The sequence below is a fragment of the Enhydra lutris genome, unplaced genomic scaffold (assembly GCF_002288905.1).
Source record: "Enhydra lutris kenyoni isolate GAN:26980312 unplaced genomic scaffold, ASM228890v2 scaffoldscaffold58, whole genome shotgun sequence".
Taxonomy (NCBI): domain Eukaryota; kingdom Metazoa; phylum Chordata; class Mammalia; order Carnivora; family Mustelidae; genus Enhydra; species Enhydra lutris.
The window spans coordinates 10085663-10113606 of record NW_019154142.1 but is presented as its reverse complement, the minus strand read 5'-3'; the positions used below and the strand labels follow the sequence as shown (position 1 = coordinate 10113606).

The 27944-nt window shown below is 40.9% G+C and overlaps 1 protein-coding gene across 1 annotated transcript; it reads right to left on the bottom strand.

Moving 5' to 3' along the window:
* Positions 1 to 9294: 9294 nt before the first annotated feature.
* LOC111158334 (popeye domain containing 3) lies at positions 9295 to 27507 on the bottom strand. Its single transcript, XM_022520310.1, has 4 exons — positions 27454 to 27507; positions 12411 to 13116; positions 11329 to 11437; positions 9295 to 10102 (listed from the first exon to the last, which is right to left on the bottom strand). Exons 2-4 carry the CDS (start codon positions 12893 to 12895, stop codon positions 9821 to 9823), a joined length of 876 nt encoding a protein of 291 aa, XP_022376018.1. The 5' UTR covers positions 12896 to 13116; positions 27454 to 27507; the 3' UTR covers positions 9295 to 9820.
* Between the last annotated feature and the right edge of the window lie 437 nt (positions 27508 to 27944).

The window sequence follows — 27944 nt, the reverse complement described above, 5'->3', positions numbered from 1 at the left end:
AAGCCCCTGCCTTCAGCTCAGGTCATGATCCCAGAGTCCTGGGATCGAGTCCCACATCGGGCTCTCTGCTCAGCAGGGAGCCTGCTTCCCTTCCTCTCTCTCTGCCTGCCCCTCTGCCTACTTGTGATCTCTGTCAAATAAATAAAATCTTTAAAAAAAAATGGGAAAAGATGATCCGAGAAATAACTGAATTCACAATCAATTCCCGCAGACCCCTCAAACTGGGATTCCAGTTGGGTCCTCAAAACAAAACTGGGTGCTAGGGCCTGGGCAGGCACCCCCAGAAGACAGGTTCCAAAGTCTAGCTCCAACCACTGCGATGACCTCTCTTGTGTTTTGTTCTTTCCCTTTTGGGACTTTCTAGAAATTCACAGACCCTCAAACCCTGTCTACGAATCCCCAGTTAATCATATCTACTTGTAGAGAAGAGAAATGCAATAACCCGAGGAAGACAATTTAAAAGGTACTATTTTTTATTTTTTTAGTGTGTCAATAACTTCTTTATATGAGGCATTTGGTGGTTATAAAGGAAAAATTGTGAATGATAGAAAAATAACTTCTGGCAATTCTTGGTAACGCGTCGTCTAGGGTATAGATAAAATTCTGATGGACAGTGAAGCTGTGGGGTGACTTGGAATCTATACCTGGTGAAAGCAGAACTTCATAGAGTTTCTACTGAGCAGTGTCATTCTCTTGTGTAATTAATCCTCAAAAAGGGCTGGTCTTGGAGGTAAATGTGAGGTCTGATAATAGCCAGCCCAGTAATTGACATCAGCTTGAAACAAAAACCCAGAGCAACACATTATAAAGATGGAATAATAAAATAAAGTTGGGAATAATGACACTGCCAACCGGCATTAATTGATGTGCAAAAGCACTCAGAGTTCTCGGGAGAAAAGAATTATTTAAATGCAAATGATTACTACTACTACTACTACTTAAATTGTTGTAATAAATTCATGAAAATAAGACACCTCCTGAGCTTAATGCATATATAAAACCGAATAAAATATTTATGAGCCTGCTTCCAGCATTTTTATCATCTGGCCTAAAAAATGGCAAACAAGATGAAATATTTTTTTAGCCCAAGACCAAACCTATTTGGTATAATCTAGAACCACAAAATGGTTATGATGGTATTTGGCTTGAAAACCACCAAGAGTGCCACACACTTCTCTGGGAGAACAAGGTCGTGCTTTGACAAGGTAAGGGTTTTAGAATAATTGAGACTCCAAAGTCTGGGAAGAATTAGAAATACTTTGGGGAAGCACATGTTTGGATAGAACACGAATTTGGCTTTCATGCCCTGTACAAAACTCTTTGTACACAGTTCTCTGCCTGCCACAACTTAGGAATTTCTTGGTAACATCAACTACATACTTCAAGTTATCTGAAGAGAAGTGCAATGAATATATTATAAACTCAGAAAATGGCATCTAAAAGCAACAAAGCATTCCAAAGTGAGTTGGGAAATCTCACAGATGACTTCAGGTGACTGTTTTAATGAATAAATAATACTTCAGTACCTAGAAGATGTATGTGGAATAGCAAAAAAAATCTAGTAAAAAATATTGCTATTAATGACCATCTTAACATGAAATCATCAAAAATGCCTTGGTATTTGGTACTTACGTTATTAATGGTTAATGTATTGGTGTGTGATTCCCACACGTTTCAAAGTGAAATTACAGAAGTGGGATTCTCCGGAGCAGTTAATCTGTAACACTGTTATGGCTTTTATCACTTGCTGTCTTTTGCATATTTATGTACAGGTCTCTTTCTCCTTTTAAGTGGTTAGTTTCTGGGGGGTAGGAAGTGTGTTTGGTTTACCTTTCATATCTCCATGGTATTTAGCATGTGATTTGCATATATTTGGAACTCAGTAAATATTAGTGGATGGAATAATCGAGTGCATTTGTTTCAAGTACTGTTATTCTCCAATAGAAGAAACACTAAATATTTTTGAATTTGTTTTACAACTTAAGTTATTATGAATGGGGAAGTAACAGAAGAAATATATACCGACACGTTAACAGAAGTCAGGTTGGAATGGTGGAATTATTGTCTTTATTATTCACTTTAGTCCAGCTTACTTATAATGTGATCACATCATTTTTCTGATAAAAGGAATAAATAACAACGAAATGACACGTGATGTTCTAGATCACTTTATTAGAATTATGGTGGCTTCTCTTTCATAATAGTGACACCTTACTCCCCTACCCACCCTCATCCCTCCCACCCACCTCTCTTCCCTCCTCCCATCTAGCTGACTTGTGATGAACAGAAACAAGCTGGAAGAGATAGGTTTGGAAGGAAGGGAGGAGATGAAGATCTAAGCCTGAGATGTATTCATTCATTCATTCATTCATTTTTCATTCATTTAAAAACACGGAGTGGTCTGATGGTGAGAAATGCCTGGGGTCAGGGTGCAGTGGAGGAAGAATGCAGAGACCTCAGTGTCACAGCCACACTCTTGGGGCCATCAGCCCAGAACCCCAGAGACCAAGAGGCCAAGCAGCATTGCTGTCCATCCAGGGAGGACTCAGAAGACAGAGAGAGGCCAAAACACCTCTTCTCCTCTTCCATGAGGCCTTGTAAACTTGCCCTTGCCCCCAGAGCAAGGAGAGAAGCAGAAAGACTGACAGAATTATTTTAAATGATTGTTTAAAAGGGGAAGAAACTGTTCTTAAGTGTCAGGATCAAGTATTTTCTGCCATCACAGGTGAGAGGGTATGAGAACAGGATGAGATCACTAACAGGTTTTAAAAAGGTGTGTTTTGCACACGTTGGAGTGGTGTTTCCCCATTTCATATGTCCTGCACATTTTATTCATTTTTTAAAAAAATAATTTAATGAGTACTTGACCTCAGAGGAGGTCAAACTCTACAAACTACATTTCTGAGAAACATGAAATACAAAAACTGTTATATTATTTATCATTTAAAATAGAATTACTCTCAGGGGACACAATAATCCATCACATGTTTCCAACACAAAGAGACTTTAAGCTAAATCAGCTTGCAAATTTTCAACCCAGAGAATGATCTTGGAACCTGAAAACTAATAACTGTGCATTCTAAACAAATATTGCTGAAACTCAGTTCTACATCAGCAAAAGAGTGTGGCTTTGAAGTCACTTAAAGATAGAATAGTTCTGTATCATGCAGAAAAAATGATACCTAGAAAAAATATTATTACAGGTCTTTAATTTTATTTCATGAGAAAACTGCCAGTGGCACTGCATAGTCAAAGTCCAACTGGGAGGGAGAGTCAGTATTAAAATTCAGATATGGATTCAAGAACAGATGCAATTACTTTCCTTCGATTCAATAAATATTTACAAAGCAGCTACCATGTACCAGGCACTGTTCCCAAACAGATATAGACTAGTGGGGGAGTTTGAAAAAAAAATTCCTTTCCTCCGAAAAATAGATATTATGCTCATACATTGGCTAAACTTTGATCTCAGATGACCCGATTCCTACCCATAGTAATACCCTGTTCCTCACAAATGTCCACTTATACTGCACTGAAAAATATCTTTTGTATCTTGGAGACCTCACTGGCTACTATTTGAAGATGTTTCTGTTTACAAAGTTTCACCGTGCATGTAGTTTTATTCCATCTTTGAAAAGAGAGAGAAACAGCACTACAGGGGGACACTAAATTAATTTACTTGTAAGTTGGGGGGTGATGGCACATAAAGCTTGGTGGCCTGAGATAAGGAAGGCTTCTCAGTAAAATTTCTGGAGAGATCACAAATAAGACATGGAAATATCTGAAACGATAGGGGACAAATCCCAGGTTTAAAGAATTTATTTAAACGACCTCAAAGGGGGTGCTTGGGTGGCTTAGTCAGTTAAGCATCTGCCTTTGGCTCAGGTCAAGATCCCAGAGTCCTGGGATCAATCCCCACATCAGGCTCTCTGCTCAGCCGCTCAGCAGAGAGCCCGCTTCTTGCTCTGCCCTTCCCCCTACTCATGCTCTCTCTCTCCTCTCGAATTAAACAAACAAACAAACTGCTTCAGAGAAGCTGGGCCATGCTCTTTCATATAGCCATTTTAATAAGGTTACATTTAATTGCACATTTTACATATAAGCCTCATTTGAACTCAAGTGAGTTTCTGATGGTTCTGAAGAAGAAAGATTCATATTTAGATCCCCGCGCTGTCACCAACAAATTCAGCAGATGTATAATTAGCCTTTTGGCTTTGACTTTTCTTTTGGTTCAGATTGGGGGCATCTTAGCTCCCTTCAAGTCACTCAGCACCATGGTCCGTGTAGCGTGCAAAGTGCAAGCACACTGATTTGGAAGAACACGGTGAAATTGAGTGTCACCACTTACTGTAATCCAGCCTCTCTAATTTTTACCCATAAAGTGAGATTCTTTCAAGAAACAAGTAAAGGAAATAATATGTGGACATGCTTTGTAAACTATAAAGTATTAAATCAATGTAAGATTTTGCTTTGTGATTCTATAATTTGGGAGATAATTTTATATTTAATAAGAGTGATAATCACAGGTTAGATCATACAAAGCATCTCACATTTTATCAAGTGGGGCTAGAATCCTACTGTAAAAGTATGTAAAAACAAATAGTTTTGGAATCCTATGAATAAAATAAGATTACATTTATTAAGATCACTAAAGTGTAAATTGAAATAAAGAGAAAAATTATAGTTCAAGACACAAATAATCAGTTCTTCGGGGGGCAAAAGTTCCCTGTCTCTCTTTAATAGCTAGCAGGTTTTAAAACTAGTCAGATTTAGCATAATAATAAAACCTCAGATTAAATTGAAAATGTTACATGCAAATGTACAATCCCGCATTAAAATGATGGTAACACTCATAGATGACTAAGAGCTAAAGTAGTATTTCAGACTTGCAACATCTTTTCATTATTGTAAGATTTTTGAACTTGAAATCACACACAGTTCTATCAACTTGAACTTGTATTATAAGTTTATCTGATACTAATATTTATTTGTATTTTTTATTGATACGTAGGTATTCCATTTTAGTAGAAGGAAGAAAAATAAGGGAATTGGGCCCACTGATGGCCCACATTTCAGTAAGCTGTCATTTGCTAAAAAATATTAATTTGGGAGCAGCATTTCTGAAGGTTAATTTCTTCTATAACCATGTGTCCTATAGCAATGTGGAATCCAGTCAGTGCAACCCAATGCCACTTGTGTATTTATGTCCTTGGTCAAACCAGTAGTCTCAAGTACGTGGTGTATAATGTATCGCTGTTATAATTTGTATTGTCTGCTTAGTATGTTTTTCTTATGGCTCTTGCCAGCTAGACTGGGGGATTTCACTTAGTAACTGCTCTGTCAACTCAATTCTGTCCTTCTGCTTCTGTGCAGTGTAACAAAATGACATCCAAAGCTTATCCAGATGAGCTGAGAGCAACTGAATTGCCTTCTGCTCCTTTGTTGAAGGGGAGAGAAAATTCCTCAGCCCGTAAGTGCTGAGAGAGCATCACGGTATTCTTTATGGTGGATTAGTTTTAGCACCATGAGTTCCTTGAGGTGCAAAGTCCAGGGCAAATCTTCCTGGTGCTTTGTGTGGAGGTGAAATCAAGTTCAAAGGACAAGCTCTTGAGGGGAACGAGAAGCCTTCAAATATCCAACTGCAGTGAAGGTTAAGCAAACGGGGCCCGCAGCCTCCGGCAACTTGCCTAGGTAACTGGGGTGAGTGTTCATGGGCTCGCTTTAAGCCACTTCTTCCTTCCCACCACCCCCCGCCCCAGGCTCCTTCTCAGGGAAGGAATTTAGGACAGAAAATTACAGTCACCCCAGTTCTTTAAGTCATAAGGACAACTCTTGACCAGGATCAGCTTTGTGGGCATGCAAAGGGCCTCAGGCTTACAGAAGCCCTGCATTCAGTTGGTTCAGTGCTCTACTTTCCCCGTTTAAAATTCTTTGTACTTTTGAACAAGGTGCTTCATTTATTTATGCATGTACAGAGCTTGTGTACAAAGCCAGAAAACCATTTTAACACAAGGAAACAAACAGTCCCTCATCTTACTGCACTTTCACCAGTGATAAAGGAATCAAAGGGATTTAGGGCTGAAGACAATTAGGCTGAGATGAAAATGAGCCCAATTTTTAATAGAAATTAAATTTTAAGGGCACTGTGATATTGTGCTTCAGGGGTACTTTTTTTTTTTTGGTATCTGTGGTTTTTTTCTGTCTCAAGTGATCAGAGTATTTTGAGAGAGCAAACTGTGGTTTGCTAGACATTTCAAACCACACATACAGTGTGTGTACATGGAGGCTAGTAGAGGGATTTGATACTTTGGTATTGTTGTGGAAGTGAGAACACCTGGGTGCAAACCAAGGTGTTGGATGGTCGTGTGTCTGTTCTACAGAGGAGGGCTGCTGCCGGCCCTACGCACAAGTGGGAGGATGGTCAGGTTCATCTCCGTACCTCCTCTCTCAACATCCCTTTATCCTGTTCTGTTGGTACTCTTTCGTTGTCATCCTAAAAATGGTTAGATTTCTGGAAAATTTGTGCGTAAATTCTTCTGCTCCCTCTGCCAACATGATTTGAACCAAAAGTCTACATCCCATATTCTCTGTGGTTTGTTCTCGGTTGATTTTCCTGGTTAGAAAGCTCTCCCGTCAGGAACACCTGTGAAATTATTAGCTGGTACTAACTTAAGGTGTGCTGTCTCCTTAGGATTCTCTGTACTTTAATAGCTGAAGGCCTTCTGTTGTACCCAGCAGAGAGCTGCCATTGTGTCTGCTTGTGTAATAGCTGCCCATGATGGCCATGTGGGGCTGGGAGCCAACCTCTCCAACTACTCCTTTAGTTCGTGCTGAACTGGCTGAGTTCAGGAGCTCATCCAGACTAATGATTCAGACCTTGTCACACTGTCCCACTTGCAGCAGATGCTAATGTACAGAAAGATAATGTATGTTACATAACCCCAGTACTTCTTCCCCCACTCTTCTTGCTGACTTTGCTTCCTGGGTCACTGAGAAAAGAGAATCATGAGGAAACTTCCACAAGCTCCCAGTACATCTCTCATTTGCCAGCAACCACTCCCCCCATACTTTCTGCCTGCTCTTCTTCTTAATGATTGATTGTCCCTGTTCCTGTTTAAGTTCATTGGATCCCATCATCACTCACCTGCTCAAGGTCATCCCTCCAGCAATTCGCCCTTCTCTCCTGGATCATTCCCATCAGCATACAGACACATCATTATTTCCCTTATCTTACAACCAACCATGAAAAGCCTTTTCTCTCTTGACCCCACTTCCTGCTCAGGCTACTGTTCTTTCTATTAAACTTCACATCAACATTCCTCGAAAAGCTTACTTGTACTTGCTTTTCTAATTTCTTGCCTTTCCTTTCCCCTCAACCTGCTTTAGTCAAGTGTTTGTTCCCAATCACTGCACTAAAACTGTTCCTGTCAAGTTCACCACAGACCTCCATGCTGCTCAACCCCATGGTTTCTTCTCAGACTTTACAGCACCTGACCTGTCAGCCCCATTTGAGACGGTTCATCGCTCCCTTCTCCTTTAACACTTTCTTCACTTGACTTCCAGGACCTGACACTTCTGGTTTTCTTCCTACCTCACTAGCTGTCCCTTCTCTTGTCCTTTGCTGACTCTTCCGCATCTCCCTGTCCTCTTAACAATGGAGTGCTCCAAGGAAAGGTCCTCCCAATAGTTTTTCTTCTGAAACTACACTTTTTGCCTTGGCCATCTCATCTAGTCTCATGGCTTTAAAATATCATCTGTAGGTGACATACGCTCAAGTTTTTATCTCTAGCCCAGACTTTTCTCTTGAACTCTAGACTCATCCAACTATTTATTCTACTAAAGTGTCTAGTAGGCATTGTAGGTTTTACAGGCAAGATAAACACGACACCAGGCGAGGTAGGCACAAGGCAAGATTTATTAAAGGTGCCGTTGGGCGAGGTTCCGGGACTCTGGAGAGGAGTCGGGGAAGTCGCGCCGGGAGTGGGTTGGGGGAGTCTTTTTTATCTGGGTTAAGACAGGGCATAGGTTTACAAACATATAAAGTAGGGTATTTGGTGATCAGAGGGTATGGGGGAGTTCTGATGCTCCTGTTTCCTGCATAGGTATCGGGTTACTTATAGAGACGTGTCCTGGGCATACATCCTTTTGGTGGGAGAGTCAAGGGTTAAGGAGGGGGTGGGGCCTGGAAGATGGCGGCCCAGTGGTCATTTCTATTGTTCCTCCTGCATTCCTGAGCCTCCAACCCAACAAGCATCTCACACTTAACCCTCATCTCCCCTTCCAAGTCCACTCTTCTTGTTCCCCTTCCCCCACAGTGTGTTCTCACTAGGCTGACCATTGTGATAGTTGAATTTATTGAATAGGGTCAATCATCCACCTTCTATTTAAAACTCCCCAGTGGCTTCTGGTCACTCTCCGAATAAAAGCCAAAGTCCTTACAGTGAGCTACTGGGCCCCAGCCAATCTGCCCCAAATTCTCTTTGTCATTTCTCCCTAGTACTCATTCTGTTGTAGCCATGCTGCCTTCTAGCTGGTCCTGCTCAGACCTAAAGGCCTACCCATTTGCATTCTCTCTGCTCTCCCAGATTGCGCATTCCCCAGGTGTCTGCGTGGATTGCTCCTTTACTTCCCTCAGGTCTCTATTCAAAGGTTACCCTCATTCAGGCCTTCTTTGACCATCCTATTAAAATGACAATGCCCCATTCTACCCACGTCACTAATTAATCTCTCTCCCTCCATGGTGACATTCTTTTTAACTCCAGGTTTTTCTGTCTTATTTTATTATTGGTCTCTCTCACCCTGGAATGTAAGTTCTTTGAGGGATGGGATCTGTTACCTGAGGTATTACTAGTGCTCAGGACAGTACGTGGAGCCAAAGCAGGTGCTCAATACATATTGGTTAAATGTCTAATGATTTATCTTTCTACCAAGGAATGTGGCCTGCTCATGATCTCCAGAGAACCAGTTTTCTGAAGATAGGGATCAGATTGCCCATCTGTCTGGTAGCTCTTTTTTACGATGTCAAAGGGTCTCCCGTGTTTGTGTGGTGGGTAGAGCTTTCACTACGGGTCCCTTGCTGTCCAGTCAGACCATTCACACTTGCTCTTTCAGCCAACCGTGTGAGACTGAAACACTGTGCAATGTTTTTACTACTTGTTCCCGGGTATTCTTTTTACTCCGTAATTAATATACATCTTTGTCTTCCACGAAATGCCTCTTTTTAAAATGTTACTGAAAGATTGAGCTGATAAAGTATCTGTTGCAATAAAATAGCCTTCAAGATGGACATATCGTCTCTTGCATTTATTCTACTTTCTAGTCATAGTAAAAAACTTCACATTTAAAATAAATAACCGCTACCTACCACAGTAATCCACCTTGCTTTTGTCAGAGGTTGTGGCCAAAAGTCAGTTCTGGAAACACTGATGTGGACAGTCACAGCCCACTCTCATGCTGAGAGCACTTTCTGGCTGCTTCTTGAGAAGCATTGCCCAACTCAATAGGGCAGGACATCAGATTTGAATAGATCTGAGGAAATATTTGAGAACACAAAATTCCATTCTTCCAGTTCTGACACAGAAAAGGAGAAACTGCGCACAGTTATTCAGTTCCCCCCTCCGCATTTATTCCAATAAGAAATACAGAGAAATTTGTAAACTTTATTCACAATGCAGAAGTTGAAATGATTCAAACAGCTGGTGGTGGCATCTTGCCTCTGAGTTTGATTTATAAAATTAATACTGAGTGCAATTTTCTGTATTTCATTTGGAGAATGATGAGGAGGGCCTTTTCTATGATTATCAAACTTCCGACTCTGATATCACTTATCACAACCCCGTCTGGAATTCCGGAAATGTTCTGTCAGGGGTGATTTGCGTATTTTTGGACTTGACATTTGATAGAAGTTGGGTAACCGAATATCGTAGTGGTATGTTTTTCCTGTATATACCCTGTCATTCAAGGCATAGAGTTTATCTGCAATGTCACTGCCAATTAAAACTGAAAACAGGCGGGAGATGTAACGATGCTGAGCGAAGAGCAAATACAATTTCTTTCTCCTCCAAGACACATATCGACAATCAGTTTCTGCTGTGAGGGTTACCTAAAAAAAAGTGTAAGGCCACATAAAAAACAAAGATTAGGAAGCAACTAAAGTTCTGCCTCCCCCCGCCCTTTTTTTGCCCCTATTTTAAATGACTTTCACTTACTGATTTCTTAGGTTAAAAAAACTGACTCACAATATAGGGTAAAAATGGGGAGAAACTACAAAATGTCTTGGTAAATACATAATTTATAACATGAACAATCACAACGTTGTGCCCATTCCCAATTCATCTCTTTTCAAAATCTGGGTGGATGTATTTTTGTCTTTTACTGAAGTGAGAGCTACTTGATACTAAAAAATAATGAAGTTGGTGAATGTTAGGGAAGTATTTCCAAGTCAGTCCCAAAGACTGCAGACAAATATTTAATTCTAATCATTTCTGTAGCACAAAATGGAATTTATTTACCTATTCTGCATATGTATATGAATTTATAGTTGCATACACACACGTATGTTACATGTATTCATTCTAGGAAAACAATATACCATAGTAGAATCCAGCGAAGTAAGTATCTTTCGAAATTATCAGACACAGCAGCAGAGTAGTGATGGTAAGTTTAGCATTTTTTTTTTTTTTTGCTAGAAAACAACTGAAATCTATTAGCATTTTAAATCTTAAGAATCACTCATTTTTAGGGCGCCTGGGTGGCTCAGTGGGTTAAGCCTCTGCCTTCGGCTCAGGTCATGATCTCAGGGTCCTGGGATCGAGCCCTGCATCGGGCTCTCTGCTTGGCAGGGAGCCTGCTTCCCTCTCTCTCTGTGCCTGCCTCTCTGTCTACTTGTGATCTCTCTGTCAAATAAACAAATAAAATTAAAAAAAATATATTTAAAAAAAAAAAAAAGAATCACTCATTTTTGTAATAAGGGCAGACTTTTAAATTCTTGGTGTTTCTCTACACTGTGTCAGTGGCAGTGTTTTGTTTATAGTCAAATCTCAATTAATTATATTTTGCATATGTGCAGCTAAGCAAAGGAAAATTGAAGGGCATCTTTTGTGGACTCTTTCTGCCATATACAAAACCCGTTCTTTTTCTTGTCACTGGCCCTCCACAGACACAGTAATCAGCAAGAGAACTGGGAAGTCAATGCATGCTGCAAAGTACATTCCAAAGTTGAATATAAATCATTGCTCTGTCATCAGCTGCTTTATTTGTTTGCCTGTTTTTAAACAAACATCTGTTTGGAAGAGGCAGTGCTCACTCTGTAGTCCAGTTATCCCTTACCTGAAAGATGCCTTCCTCTGTGGGTCTCAGTGAGTCCCATTCAGGAGAATCCAAGAACTGGAAGGGGAAAATGTAATGCAGAAATTCGCCATCAACGGTCACTCTGATCCTACCCAAACACAAAGAACATTTGTGAGAGAAGGAGAAAGCAAGCCCATAACTGGAGGCAAGGGGGAGGGAGCAGTATTTTAGATCTCTGGTGGCCTTTGTGCTTTTAAAATTTTGTAGGCTAAAATATTAAATTCATACATTACAGTAAGTGACAAAATCTCCTGTAAGATTGAACATGTACTGATGTTCCTCACAGTTGGGATTCTAGAATATTGGGTGAAATTCATCAGATGGCGCATCAAGGTGTACATGGATGGTATGTGCCCATTTGTGTGGATTTATTATATTTCAAGATACTTCAAGACAAAGTTTCAATGCACTCAGATTTTAAATTAAGTAGGAAAACACTGCAGAATATAAAGGAGTATCACTGTAGATACCTCTGTTGACTAAATATTTAAGCTTTTAAAGACATTTAAACATTATTGTTTCTTCCCCCAAACCTTGTGTTTTTAAAATTTATATACCTACAAATATAAAAAATATATATGGTGCACCCCCCGCTTCTAGCAAGTGGGCAATTCTAGAATTTACTAAAAAATTGATCATTATAGAACTTAAATGTCCTCTATTACTTGAAAGAACGCCCCATCAGAGTCTTTTATTTAAAGTACTTTGGATGCCCACATTGAGTATTCTATTAATTGAAGCTGGCACCGTCCTGTTCTTGATGCTCAGTGACTAGCTTGGAAACAAATAGCATATCTGGACAAACTCATTTGTACATTTGATTTCTAAGAAGAAATATTAAGGCTCTAGATTATATCCTGCTTCGAGTAAATAACAGCATGTACTCTAAATGCCTATGTCCGTGACTCACATACGTGTCCAGGGGTTTCTCATGCCTCATGGTTCTAAAAGCACCCAGGACTGTGTTATGTTAAGGTGGAAAAGTGTAGCAAAAAGAAACACCAGCCAGTAGCTCGTACCGTGGAAATAACTACGATAGAGGAAGGACCAAGAGTACGAACCTTCCAGAAACAAGCAAGGAGAGTTTATCAATGGAGGTTTTCCCCTGCATGGCGTAACAGTGTTCCTTTTCCAAAGTCACCACTTCAGAGCTCAGAGCGATTGTTCTGAAGACGGGCAACGAGGTCCCCAGAGGCTGGAAAAGGGAGCTGTACAACAGCTGGAACTCTCGGGAAAAAGTTATGCTGCGCACTTGATACGCAATGTGAACGAACTGCATGAAACAGATGACAAACAGGATGAAATTCCAGGAATATATGTCGGCCGCGCAGACATCGACCCAAGCCCAGACGGCAGAGCAGAGAAAACCCAAGCCCAGCAAACTGAAGACGTAAAGGAGCCCAAAGAATCCACTGCCACCCATGAAACCTACGACAAATAAAATACTGGCAAGATGATAAATGGCTCCTTCGGCCTCCTGTTTCCAGGTGATGCAGACTGGGTGCTCATCTATCAGATTCGTCCACAGACTTGAGTTTCTCTCCATGGCTGTTCACTTTTCAGCTGACATTAGATGATATGGAAGCAAGTAGTTAAGTCCTTTGTTTTTCCATCATCAGAGTTTCCCTATGTCCTTATAAAACCAGGGACAGCCTGGACCCTGGGGTTGGAGTGATTAGATCTTGAAAAACTAAAAATCCCAGGCTAGTTTCTTTAAGTTCATCTGGGGTCCTGATTCAGATCTAGTCCACAGATATTTTACGTTTCCTGGACAAGAAAAAAAGAAGGATCTAATTAGACAAGGAAATCTGAGGGGTATATTTAACTGAATCCCCAGCATTACTATTCAAGTTGATATCCTGTTTTCTATGAAGTTAGAATATATTTTAACATTTTATTTTGACATAATTATATATTTGCTTTAGTTAAAAGGAATAATACAGAGAGGGCACAAAGGCTGTTAAGTTTCTAGGATAGAACATGTATAGTTTTAGGGTTATGTTTAATAATAATAAAAAATTATTTCTCAACATTTTAATATTCATTAGACCTAGCTAACTACATATTTTGCTAGAAAGCTAGGTGCTGTCATCAACTCGTCTTCATAATAATAGCTCAGTGATCTCTTGGGACAATGACTAAAAATGCAGATTCATAGGCTGTGTGCAGGCATACGGAGTCAGACTGTCTGAGGGTAGGGCCTGTGGGTTAGTTATCGTGACAGGCCCCCCCAAGTGATTCTGATGCACCATTCCATGGCCTTTCGTGGCCTACCCTCCAAGAGAGAACTGTTGGACAATGGTATTCACTCTCTACAGATGAAAAATTCAAGGCTTCGAGAGGCCAAATAATTTATCTCCGGTCACACAGGGGTCAGGATAGAGCAGAACTTTTGCCCATAAGCCTGGAGGCTGGATCCAATCATGGGGCCTCTCATGAAAAAGACTTTAAGTGAGACACTGTAAGGAGCCCTACTAAAACAATAAACACGAGAAACACGTAATTAGGAGTCTGATTTTTTTAATTAACATATAATGTATTATTTGCCTCAGGGGTTCAGGTCTGTGAACCATCAGGCTTACCCATTTCACAGCACTCACCATAGCACATACCCTCCCTAATGTCCAAAACCCAACCACCCTATCCATACCCGCCAGCCCCCAGTAACCCTCAGTTTGTTTCCTGAGGTTAAGAGTCTCTTATGGTTTGTCTCCCTCCCGATTCCATCTTGTTTTATTTTGTTTCATTCCTTCCCTATCCCCCACCACAATCCCCCGCCCTCTCAAATTCTTCATATCAGAGAGATCATATAATTGTCTTTCTCTGATTGACTTATTTCGCTCAGCATAATACCCTCTAGTTCCATCCATGTCAGGAGTCTGATTTTAAGAGCACAGAGTAGACCAGGATTCTGTTTCATGAATTAGATCAAAATTATTTGAGACATATAAATTCAGATCTACCTTACTGTATTAGAGGTTATTTCAAGTTAAAGTCTGCACCCATATAACTAAGTAAATAATATTAAAATTCCTGCTGCTTACACATTTATTTACCAGATGGTCAAAAAATGTTACCGACTTGTTTCTCTGCACATATATTCTCTACCCTTTGAGCCATATGGTAAAAATGCTAATGTGTGATCTGAGTCAGGAGAGATTCACCCGGGATGATAGAGCTGTAGGATATGTATCATTTACCCCCAGATTTCTTAACAATAAATAGTTTCACTGTGAAGCATTCAGTAGATTGGATTTTTAAACCATAACAACATTCAGAAGCCTTGAACTTAAGTGCTATATTTAGTGCTTTTATTTTTGAGATCATTTCCAGAACACCTGTTAATAAAATATCAAATATCACAGATCTTGTCTCATAGAAAAAAAAATACACACGGAGAGGTGAAAATGACTTGGCTGAAGTAAAAAAGGGAACAGTATAATCACCAACAGAACTAGAAATGGAAGTAAAGGAGCCGCTGTTGGAGTTCTGGCTCTTCATCCTGGATAGCGGATCCTTTTCTCAGCAAGTAATGCCTTTAATAGCATCACCAGGTGAATCATTAAAAAAAGAAAAAGTAAATAACACAGACCTAGAACTTGCATTGTTATTTGTACTAAAGCTACTTTCAAATGTACTTTAACCGCCCCCCATGCCCCCTAGTTCGTGCCTCCCCCATCACTCTGTGAGATGATGTGAGTCGGGGCAGAACAGCACCCTGAAAGTGTTTACTTTCTCCTCTTTAAGCGCAACACAAAATTATACACTACTGGATATTCACAACAAAGAAAATTTTTTAAAAAATACAATGAGTAGTGAGAACTGCAGAATACCAGACTGCAAATAGTCTCCCTGCTGTTCCACTTTTAAAACTAGGGTATTTTAAATTAATCAGTTCCTCAGGATACCTAACACAGCCACGAAAGCCAATATTAAAAAGCACTGCTGGCAGAGCTCTGAACTTCGGTTTGAACTTCCTTAAAAATTTATAATCCTCAACAAAATGTTAAAATGACGCTAACAGAGAAGGGCCATGTAAAACCTTTGCGGCAATGCAGAAGGGAGCTTCTGGGAATCTTGTCCCCTGACGATCGGGACTTGGGGGACAGACTGGGCCACCTGCACTCCAGGAGGGTGACCCATTGTGATCATCAGAGGAACTGTGCTTCCGGTCCTTTCCAGCGGCTTCTGTTTCAAGAAGCTGCTACCAAATCATGTTCCTATCCTTGATCCTGTATCACTCCACACAGCAACACGGAGTGCTGACTTGCCCTGATTAAATTACTCCACACCCAGCCTTTCTCCACTTGGTGTGTTTTTATTCAGTCACCAAAACAGATGTATTTTATTAGAAGAGAAAGAACTGACAGGGGCAGGTGATGGGCATGAGTGTTCCTCTGATGTGTGCCAGGAGCACTCTCTGACTGAACGTGATTCATCAGCCAGTTGCCTGCTTAGAAGGCCTGGAGGCCTTAAGTCCTGTTTTTGGGTAAATAAACGTTGAGATGCCAAAGTAGCACAGTGGATTCTCCAGCAACAAGGCCCACCTTCCCTGCAAGAGAAATTAGCACACAGACAAGTGATGGAGACAAAAATTAAGTGCAAATAAACACAATAATCCCCAGCTCCCCCCTTTCTACTCCTTAGACTGTAAGACCCTGAGTTATTGAGGAATAAGTTATAGAGGAATCTTAAAGGCAGGTACAAGCATGCTCCAAGAAATATGATGGAGAATTGGGACCAACTGATTAAGACTAGCTCAGAAATTGCGTTTATCTATTTACAACTTGTACATTTATTATCTCATTGCATTAGACTCGTTGCCGTGAGGGAGACCGACTCTAAATCATCATGCCCTGCTTGCAAATGAGAAAAGCAGGGCACAAGATCCGCCCAGTAACGGGCTTGAGGTAAGAGAGGCAGGAAGTCCCAGCCGCGAGGTGGGAGTCCCAGTCCGCTCAATGCCATGCCCTCACCAGCAAGCAGGGCCACCTTTCAAGGCTGGGAATCGGATATGAACGTGTTGGGACACAGTGGGATATTCTGTCCGGATTGGTTTGCCAGGAAAATAATAATCCTAACACCGAATATTTAAGACCTTCCATATCCACATGTACCGCTCCATCCGTAATGCTCACCGCCGAAACCAGGGAAATAGACCTAGAAAGGCACTCATGAAATAATTTGCTGTATTATTATTCAACACTGGCGGACTTCCTCTCCTAGCTTCTGAAACTCTTAAGGGGCAAAGACAAATGTTTTTGTATTTCTAGCCTTCGGGGAGCGTTGATTGAGTACCCTGCTATCCAGGTACAAGCAGGCTGCCTTATCCATGCCTATTCTCTCTCCGATTTAATGGATGATCTAAAATCTTCTGTCACCCAGGAGAAAAGAAGTAGGGACTATTCCAACATCCAAGGCAGTTTGGTACAAAATCACTGAGGAGGTGGGACACTGCTTATTTAAACGTCTGGCACAGCTCCAAACTCATAGGGGAATCCTTTTGTCTTCATAGAAATTGAGTTCCTTAAGAGCAGTGGAATTTTAATCTGATTAAAAACAACAACTCTCATAGCTTGTGGTATTGCGTTAGTTTTGGTTGCTAGGCAACCCAGAAGATAAAAATGCCATCAATATTCTACTCATTAATTGGAATAGATCCTAACTTTGGTATGTGTTCCATATGCAAAAATAATCATTTGTTTAAAGCTGGTTTTCTCTTCTTATTCTCAAGGAGGTATACCTACTCAGGACCTACTTGCCAGAAGTATTTAGAAATTACCTCACTTAACCTTCACAACAACCTCCTAGGGAAGGTTCTACATCTCCATCTTACAGATGAGAAAAATCGAAACCCAGAGAAGGTAAGCAAATTGTTCCAGGTCCCCTTGCTCATATGGGGACTAACATTCCACCCAGTCCTGCCTGATTCCGAAGCTCACAGACTAAACCACATTTATTATTCTGCTTCCACAGTAGCCAGGTTTAGAGAATGTAAGCATTCATTCCCTCCTTGTTGCTTAGATAAATTCAGGCATGTTTATTTATCAGTCAAGCAGAGGTAGTATCACTTATTCGGTCCACTCTAAAGGGTGCTTGAAGATTCAGATGAGGAAATCTATATTAAAACTTCTTGGTAAATTTAAAAATAATAGAGAGATGGCGTCGCTGTACTTGTGGCTTGTCTTTTACAAAGCTGAGCCTTTTGGATAATTCAGTTTTTAAAAGCTTTCTTTCATCCAGAGGATTACAATTCAATACACAAATACAAATGTTACTGTTGGTGGCTACCCAACTTTAAATTTCAAATTCTAAATATACTTATTCCTGCAGGGGTGATCTCTGTTGTTCTTTCCTATCCAGGTCCTGACCTCCTACGGCTGGTAGGGTGCCCCCATAACCAATCCACCCTTGAGTCTTTACTCTCCAATGGCCAAGAAGCCAGTCCCTAGAAGACAACATTACTCTTCTACCTCAGATTAATGTTTAGTGCTTCCCAGCAGGTATCCTCAAGTCATTGATGTTAAGTGTCACCCGGGTAGCTTGTTAGACTGTCCCTTCCCTGGCCCCACCCTAGAATTACTGAGACTGGAAGGGACCCAAGAAGATACCCTTCCAATAAGCTCCCAGTTGATTCTGATGCACATTAAAGTTTGAGAGTCATTGTTTTATGTTGTTCCTGCATGGTTTCTGAATTATCCTTGTTTGTTTGCCAGACCTTCGCTTTGTTCCTTCCTGGCTGACTACTGGCTGTCCTTCTGCGCTGGTTACTCTTGTGCTTTTGATCATCCCTGTCTGCCAGGGCCAGTAGTGTTGGTGTTAATGTTCCATTCTGTGTCTGCTCAGTTCAGCTGACAGTGTTACTTAAAAGCAAAGTTCTAGTCTTAGCTGTGCCCCTAAAGAGCTGTGTGATTTTAATCTTACTAGACCTGTTTCCTCATGGTAAAATGGGAGTGTTGGACAAAATAATGTGAGGTCCCTTTTGGCTCTAAAATAACATGACTGTGGTGGTAAGGAATAGACTTTTCCTAGCACGGGTTCAAATATAGAGCCGAGTAGTGGAACAGAATTTAGACTGCAGGTCTTAACACTGCATTTATGATTGGGGCCCCACTCTAGAGACCACTCATTTAATTATTTACTGTGGTGGGGCCCAGGCACTGGCATTTTCTGATGAGCGACCGGGGTTAAGAACTGTTGCGGGGGTGGTGAGGTTGAGAGACACCAGAACAGCCTGTACAGTAAAGGATCTGATTTTAATTCCTATTTGGAAGGAGCTGGAAAGGCACATTTTTACCTTGTGTGTTCTCATTCCCATGCTTTGCTCAGGTGGGGAAGCATCTTCCTTCCTTGCCACTCATCATTCCAAGAGGGCGCAAGCCTTGTGGATATTTTGCAGCAGCCTTTCCTTAACAGGGTGGCCTGAATTGCACCTTCTAGCTCTGAAATTTTATGGCCTTTATTATCTGTCAACATGGCTTCCATCATATGTTATACTGACCATTTTATATGTATATTGGTCATTGGTCATATATATTTGGTCATATGTCAGCTTTATTGGTTGATTATTTTTAAGATTTTATTTATTTATTTGAGAGAGAGCACGAGAGGGGAGAAAGTCAGAGGGAGAAGCAGACTCCCCATGGAGCTGGGAGCCCGATGTGGGACTCGATCCTGGGACTCCAGGATCATGACCTGAGCTGAAGGCACTTGCCTAACCAACTGAGCCACCCAGGTGCCCTTGGTTGATTATTTTACATGTGTATGTATGGAAACATTTATGGAATTCCTCTTTGTCTAGCAACAGAGTGAGTCTTCAATAAATGTTTAATGACTGATAAGGATAACAATGCTCAGCTATAAATGCAGTGTTCAGAATAATTTTGGAACAAGTAAGAAGCCCCAGTGAGATCTAATACCTGAATCAATGATTTAGATGTTGGACATAGAAAGAAAGGAAAGCATATATTATACTGTGAGGGAGAAGTAAAAGGAAAAAATGTCTCTCTTGAGATAGAGGATCAAAGAAGGGTTGAAGACCCTTTGGAATTTTAAGAGATCCCAAAGTTTGGGAAGAAATCAGAGCAAAGGGGAACACAGTTTCATCCTCAATTAACCTAATATACTTGGACTACCAACAGAGTTCACAGCAGAAAATAAGAGGCAGGACAGAGGGATCTTTAATAATTCCTATTGCACAAGGCAATACTGAAGAAAGCCTGGGGTTGGCAAGATGAGCTAGAAAGTGAGCACAGAGAGAATGAGAGTTGAAATTAAATGCCCATGATCCGAGGCCTTAGCTAGAACCCTAGAGTTGTGCTGTCCAATATGGTAGCCATTAGCCATATGTGGCTGGTCTGAATTAAGATGGGTTATATACGTGGATTTCAAAGACTTAGCACAAAGATAAAGAATATGTCATTATAACTTTTATATTGACTATAGGCTGAAATGATATTTTAGAAATACTGGGTTAAGTAAAACATTAAAGTTAATTCTGCCCATGTCTTATTTTTCAATGTTGCTATTAGAAAACTTGAAATTACATATGTGACTTGCATTATATTTCTCTTGGACAGTGCTGGTCTAGAGCCTCTCAAGTAACAGAGAAAGGAAATGAAAAAGACTTGGCATGACACTGGGCAAACAGTGCATATGTATAATGTATAAGTGTATAAATATGGAAGAATTATCTAAGATTAAGAACAGAGAGTTGATATAAATGTAAATGATATTGGCTACAATATTCACATGCTACAATCATCAGATGTTATCCCTGGTATAGATGTCGCCATCTGGTTTCTGCCTACATAGGTGGTGGCCAACCCCACTATAGCTCTTGGCCTCTTTATCCTACCAAGGAAGTCACTACTTTTTCCTTTTGCCTTGGGAGAATTACACTTTCCCAAGCAACTATATCCCATTGTTTCATTTTCTCATTTCATCTTCTGATGATACCTCATAGAATACATTGGAAATCCCAGACAGATAATCTCATAAATTTTGTAGTGGAGATTGAATTGTGGTCTTCTGGATTCCACAGGGTCTATACCAGCCTTTGTTTTCATATAATATACGAGTTTCTTCATGTATGTCTAGGCTTCTGGCCTGGAATATGCCTTTGACCTTCCATACCAATGAGAACTTGGCTTCTCTTGAGACTCGAGAAAATTAAAGAATGTGCCTACAGCCCGCACTAGACTTCTCTAATTCTCATGTCTTTGCTAATGTCCATTTGATTACCTGCTGCTGTATCTGATTTCTCACTTTATCACATAAACAAAATTGTAAGATGGCCCCCAAGATTCCTGTCTCATTGGTTTACACATGCTATAATCCTCTCTCCTTGAGCGTGGCAGACCTGTGAATGGGATGGGACAGAGGCTTTCTTGATTAACATTATATGGCAAATGGTGCTAGAATAATCACTTGTGATTATTAATCTATATAAGATTGTAGAACCAGAGAGGGATTGAAAATTAGAGAGTCATGTTCCTACTGGTCTGGAAGAAAGCAGATACCATGCTGTGAACTGCTTATGGGGGCCACAACCCAAGGACTGTCTCTGTGAGCTGAAAGAAGTCCCCAACTAACAGTGACCAAGATAACAGGAATGTCAGTCCTACAACAACAAGGAGCTGAATTCTGCCAACCACCTGAAAATCTTGGAAGAGGGCTTTGGACTCCAAATGAGGAGTGCAGTGTGCCAGTTCAGCTGTGCCTGGACTCCTGACCCACAAAAACTATGCGATAATGAATTTGTGGTGTTTTCAGCCACTATTTGTGGTACTCTGTTATAAAGCAGTAGGAAACTAATACACACACCCAATTATGAGTACTTACTATACATGAGACTTTCATTAATCTAATAATCTGCATTTTATGATGGAGTTGGAAGAAGATATGCAATCTTCTCTATGGAGAAGACATGCAATCTTTGCTAGCTTTAAATCAGGAAAATCACGTAAGAACAGTAATACTTTTGAAGAATAGTATCTGGAAAACAAGACACCAAGAGGGGCCCTGGGAATTACATGTAAATTCACAGTGGTTCCCAGCAATACATTACAGGTTCTCCTTAGTGGAGTCAGACAGCCCCAACACTGTCAAGCATCTGGACACATGGGCAATTTTCAGAATAATTATGTCATTCATATACAATCTCCAAAATTCCTAGAATACCAAGTTTCCTTGGGTGACTTCCAGCTTAGTTCTTTGCAAAACCGAGCCGTATGCATAGGGCAAATACTTGATGTCTCAGACACACCCAGAGATTAACACTCAAAAGACAGACTATAGCAACTCAAATAAATAGCTCTGTAATTCTTCTCATTGTGTGACTCCACCATGTTCAGAAGAGTTGAGCAATGGGAAATTAATGCAATATCTCATTGCCATCTTCTCGAACCTCATTTACTACTATGACTGCTACTACCACTGCTACTACCAGCATCAGACATTTACTGAGCATTTACTATGTGCCAGGCATGTTTCTAAGAATACTAAAATACTGTGTCATTTAATCCTTACAACTTTTTGAAATATACACTTCTATTGTCCCTGTTTTACAGATGAGAAAACTGAGGTACAGGGAAGTGAAAGAGGTTGCCTAAGGATACACAAATGATAGAGCTCAGAATCACTCCTAGACAGACAGATGCAAATAATGACACACTGCTTCATGTACAGTTTGAATCTAAATATCTGGACTTACTGGAACAAATCAATAACAGTCTTATTTTCTCCCTTTGGTTCTAGATTCAGTGAATTTAAATGTCTTAAGAAATTACAACTTTTTCAGGGCACCTGGGTGGCTCAGTGGGTTAAGCCACTGCCTTCAGCTCAGGTCATGATTCCAGAGTCCTGGGATTGAGTCCCATATCAGGCTTCCCCTGCTCTGCAGGAGTCTGCTTCTCCCTCCTCCTCTGCCTCTCCCCCTGCTTGTGCTCTCTCTCTCTATGAAATAAAAAATGAAATCTTTTAAAAAAAAAAGAAATTACAACTTTTTGAGCAACACAGGAATGGGATGGTGAGTCCATGTTGGACCAATCAGTGTCCTATAATTCTCAATCTGACGAAACAGCAGTAAACCTGGCACAAGCAGGCCATTCACTTTCGAGCAGCTGCTATCATGTCAAGCAGTAAGTTCACCAGACATTCATGATGAAAAATGCAAGACAAGCCAGATCCATGGATCCATTAAATGGTCTTCTCTTGATATGAATCAAAGGTAGACACCTTCACTTCCTTTTCCTCCAAGTGACCTATATGCAGCAAATGAACTCACCTTTCTATGTTCATGTAGTTCAGGTTCTCATGTTTCTTTCTAACATGCCTAACAAGCTCATGTGATCTAGCTAACTGGGTAGAGTCTTTTTCATTTTTTCTGGCCAGATAGACCAGGTGGACCACACATTAGGGTCAGTGATGTTTGAAACCACCAAACCAGCCACCACTAGTGGCAAAAGGAGCACTTCTGCAGGGTATGGAGATTTCCTTTCAAGGTGTTTGCACAGAGATAGGAACTTTCTTTTTGATTGTGGGAGACTGTTTCTTGTTTGGTCCTCAATCCACATGCTCTACAATCTTTCCATTTCTTCTATTTCTTTCGGTCTTGTTTTTCTTGACTTGTAATACTTGGAAGTTATTCCAACCATAGATGTTCCTTTTATTGTGGCAGCACTGCCTGTGGATAAGCAATGTAGGTCATTCCCTTATTTCTGCTGGAAATATACATATTCTCCTGATTCTTTTGAAATGTTTGATTATTTCAAGTTTCTCTTCATTATTGAACCTTTCCTTTTGTATGCACTATTTGACATGTTGAATCAAAATGCTTAGACGTTCTCAGGATGCTGAAGGTTGTGTTTTTATACAGAAAAGTTTGCCACTGCCAAAGAATAGCAGAACCCACTCTTGCAGGATAACCTGTGGTGAACCAAGGTGGCAGATGTTTCAAGTGTACGTGTATTTGTGTCTTGTGTATTCCTATATGGCTTAAGTCAGCTGGTGATAGCTTAATGTATTCACTTGGTATTCTGGTTGAGTAAATGATCCATGAGCAAGCAAAAAATCTGTGCTATGCTTAAATTGTTCCCTAATATTTTCCTTGCATTGACATGATGCTTAATTTCAAAACAAACAGTATAACATAATTGACTGTGTCATGAAATTTTCAAATGGCCAGGAAAATATTGTTAATTAATATGCAATAATTCAATAAATCCCTGCCCTCCTGGAGCTTGCATTTTAGTGAAATTCAAATGTTGATACGATTTAAGCTTACTTTCAAATTATGAGATTTTAAATAACTAAAAATATCTCCTATATGCAAATAAACCTAAGTTACTTAAGACTCATTTAAAGTTAGTTACTGCATACTAAATTTTTTTTAAAAGATTTTATTTATTTATTTGACAGAGAGAGAGATCACAAGTAGGCAGAGATGCAGGCAGAGAGAGAGGGGGAAACAGGCTCCCTGCTGAGCAGAGAGCCTGATGTGGGGCTCAATCCCAGGAACCTGAGATCATGCCCCAGGCCGAAGGCAGAGGCTTAACCCACTGAGCCACCAAGGCGTCCCTGCATACTAAATTTTTAAATAAATACTATATTTTAAGAGATAGTCTAAAGTCTCATAAATGAAAATGCAAACAAGCTAGTTTTCTAGAATATCCATCAAAGACTGAACACAAACAATTAGAAAAACAAACCCTAGATTATACACATTATTTGTGTCCCCAGAGTAGCATGTTACATATTAATACATACGTATTAATAAATACATGATCTATCTCCTTCTATTTGTACAAATGCAAGGAAAGACATGGAACCATCTACACTTAATGTTAAAGATGATGATTTCCAGGGCTGCCTGGGTGGCTCAGTGGGTTAAGCCTCTGCCTTCAGCTCAGGTCATGATCTCAGGGTCCTGGGATCGAGTCCCACATCAGGCTCTCTGCTAGGCAGGGAGCCTACTTCCTCCTCTCTGTCTCTCCCTCTCTCCACTTGTGATCTCTCTCTGTCAAATAAAAAAAAAAAAAAGATGATGATTTCTGAATGGGGGATACTTTACTTTTGTCTTTGTATATATCTATATTGTTTACATTCTTTATAACGATTTTATAAAATAAGGTGATTTTATATTAATTTGAAAATTTTTAAATACAAAAATTTCAAAGTACTAAAATCCATGAACCCAATGACCAGCAATAACAAACATCATTGTCATTTTAAAAGTCTTTTTTATAATAAAAAAATTCCACAAAAATTGAAGATCCCCATGGATTGTTCTCAAGTACCATTTCCCACCCACTCACTCCTTATATATAATTGTGTCTATCCTTCCAAGCCATGTAGAATAATTTTAAAATTGCAATTTAAAGTGCAGTGCAAGATTAGAAATGTATCTTATGCATTTTTTCCAGGTCCATGCTTAAATTTTTTTTCTTATGAGTAAACACATACAAAGATAGATAAAATACTAGATAATAAATCTCCATATACTTATTATCCAGATTCAACTATTATCAAGATTTTGCTACACAGAGTTTTTGATTTTAAAAGCAAAAACTGTAACTACTGTTCATCCTATAGTTTGTTCAGTCAATCAACAAACACCTACTTAGGGAGACGGGGAAAATTACAACTAGTTGTGTTCTTACAACGTGCCAGTCACCAGGTCTTCCATTTACTGACCCGTTCAGGAGTCACAACACCTCCGCAACCTCAGTGGTTTTATCAGCATGGTCTGGAGTGAAAAATGAGGCCCAGAGCAATGAAGATTCTAGTCTAGGCTCAGCCAGTTGATTGTCTTTCTAGAACCAATTTCATATTGTGTGTAAGAGTCACCAGAATTTATTATTCTGTTGAAGAATACAAGTGAAGAAGAACAAAATGAGAAGGTCTCACGTTGGGTCTGTGTGAATCAGTCCTTGTATTCTTTAGGTCAGAGAGTGATCCAGGATTGTTCTAGGTCAACAACTTTTGGTTATTTATTTAATTTTTTAAAAAATGCCTATTATGGGATGCCTAGGTGGCTCGGTCCGATTAAGTGTCTGCCTTCTGTTCTGGTCATGTTTCCCAGGTCCTGGAATCGAGTCCCGCATCTGGCTCCTTGCTTAACAGAGAGCCTGCTTCTCTCTCTGTCTGCCCCTCCCCCTGCTTGTGCTCTTTGTCTCTCTCTCTCTCTCTCTAACCAATAAAAAAATAAAATCTTAAATAAAATTGCTTGTTATAACTTGCACTTTAAGACATTTTCCTGTAACTACTTGGGTAACAGAGAGAAACATTTTCCCTTTTCCTCAAAAAAAAAAAAAAAAAATCTAAATTAATGATTCAATATACTCTTGTCAATTCTGACTTACTCTCTATAGTTTCCAATCTTAGTTGGCCAAAAACCATAATTATAAAAACCAATTGCAACTGCAATTTGCAGGCTTGCAGATCGATCCATCATTCGGATATTTTCCAAAGCAGTTTTGAAACTTCTTGCCTGCCATGTTGCTTATGTGTTCTTACACTCATGCACTACAGCCAATACTTCATAACTATTCTTGATCTTGACTGTTTCAAAATAAGCAGACGTGAATGCTCCAATGTGTCAATGCTTAGTCAGTCTTGTGGTTAAGAACCTGGGAGTTTGGTTTTCCAGCACATGTTTTGATTTAATAAGCAAAGAATGTCACTATTTAGAAGCACAGGATGCACCATGATTCAGCTATTTTGAGACACTATTGAGAAGAAAGGAATTCATCTCTCCAGTGTCTCCCAGTTTATGAGTATAAAATTTTAGGACAGAAAATGTCTTACTCTACATTTCAGTTTATATTTATATCCTAAACTCTCTGGTCTTCAGGGAAGGAAAAGAGCCTTAAAATCATCTGAGATCAGCTAGACCTCTTCATTCTGTAATGTGGAAGGAGATCTAATTTTTGTTTTGTTTGTATTTTGTTTCATGTAGTTCTTGTTTGGTTTTCTTTTGCCTCAAAGAACAATGCCAGGTTACTGTCCTGTCACACAAGGGATATGACCACACAATACTCCCTAATATTAAAAAGAACAGAAAATAGCCACCACCAAACCTTAGTGTGAACAGGGACCAATAATTTTTAAGGCTGCCATAAAATGCAATTTTTATGTCCAAGCTTGCAAATTCAAACCCAAGTACAAGAGTTAGAATAAAAAGTCAGGAAGGAAGATTGTCCCATTCTAAATGTTTACTAAATCAAGTTAAATTATGTTCAAAAGTGGGCTTCTAATTGTGCTTTTCCATTTATTAGTCACATGTAGAACTTTTTCATGTTTTACAAAGGTCTCCTGGCTAAAACATTTTTTTTTTAAGCCATAGCCCTATTATTGTATTTTGAGTAAAATACAGACCTAAATACAGACCCAAATACAGACCCTAAAATACAGACCCTCACAATGTATTATACCTCTGTAACTGACCTTGGTGATTAGGTAATTTAGTGGTTTTGTTTCCTTCCTGCCTTTTTTTTTTTTTTTTTTTTCAAGTGGATCCCCAAATAGAGAACGCAGGTCAGCTTGACCTTTGATGAGACAGCTTTCGCGTGTCCCCAACTCAGTGTGAAAACACTGACCTTAGTCAGGCCCTTAGCAGACAGGGAAAGGAACTCCCAACTGCTGCACTTCCCCACGAACCCTAAGACTGTCAGGGCCCCTTGGACCAGCTTTTCTCCCTCGAAAATCTGGCCTCTTTCTTTGGGCTCCAGGGTGCCTGGGCAAGAGGGGGGCAAACAGAAGATCTGGGGGAAAGATTCACCTCTAGAGCAGACGACTGGAGTTGCCAGGGACTGGTGCGCGCGGAGCCCTCAGCCAGCCGAGCTGCGAACGGCGCCACCGGGACTCCGGGGCTCGAATTGGCCCGAGCGGGGCCGGGAGCGGAGCGGCTGTGCGGGCAGCGCGGAGCACAGGGCGGCGAAGCAAAAGCGCTCCCGGGGGATCGGCGGCCTCGCAGCCCCCACCCTGGGGCGGGGCCGGGGTAGAAGTCGCGCAGGCAAAGTTGCACCAAAGCGCGCAAGGTGCGACGGTGCGGATAGCTCCCGGAAGGCGGCAGCCGAGACGCCCCCGGGCTCCCCTCCTTACCTTTCGTTCCCCGACCCTGCGCAGAGCTCCGGCCTTGCGCCTACAGAAGTTTCCCAGCCGAGCGCGCTGAGTCGGGCTGGCCGGCGCCAAAGCCCCGGCGTCCCGCTCGCGCACTCCTAGCCGCCCACCCGGCCGGCGTCTGCCCCGCGCCTGGACGCGCCGTGACCGCAGCCCACTTCCGAGCTCGCGCGGCGGCGCGGGCGGGGGCCGGGCACGGGCGCGCGCCCCGGGGCGCAGCGGGGAGAGCGGGGAGGGCGGGAGCGGCGGCGGCGGCGGCTCAGAGGCCCGGGCCGCCCCAGCCTCCCCGAAGTAAGCGGCGCGGCCACCAGCTTGCAGGTCTGCGGACAAACCTGGCGGGCGCTGCGGACCAAAGTTTGCCAAGAAGGGTTTCCCGAAGTCAACACTGATCACGGTTAGGAAACAAACCTGGTGTTCGCTGTTCTGGAGAACGATGGAATTGACTACTGAAATGAAAAGCAACTCTATGCGTG

Coding starts and splice junctions, on each gene's coding strand:
- LOC111158334 (XM_022520310.1), bottom strand. CDS start 12,895: ATGGAGAGAAACTCAAGTCTGTGGACGAATCTGATAGATGAGCACCCA. Junction 11,438..12,410: donor TCCTTGCTTGTTTCTGGAAG/GTTCGTACTCTT, acceptor GTGTTTGGGTAG/GATCAGAGTGACCGTTGATG. Junction 10,103..11,328: donor CAGAGGAAGGCATCTTTCAG/GTAAGGGATAAC, acceptor ACTTTTTTTTAG/GTAACCCTCACAGCAGAAAC.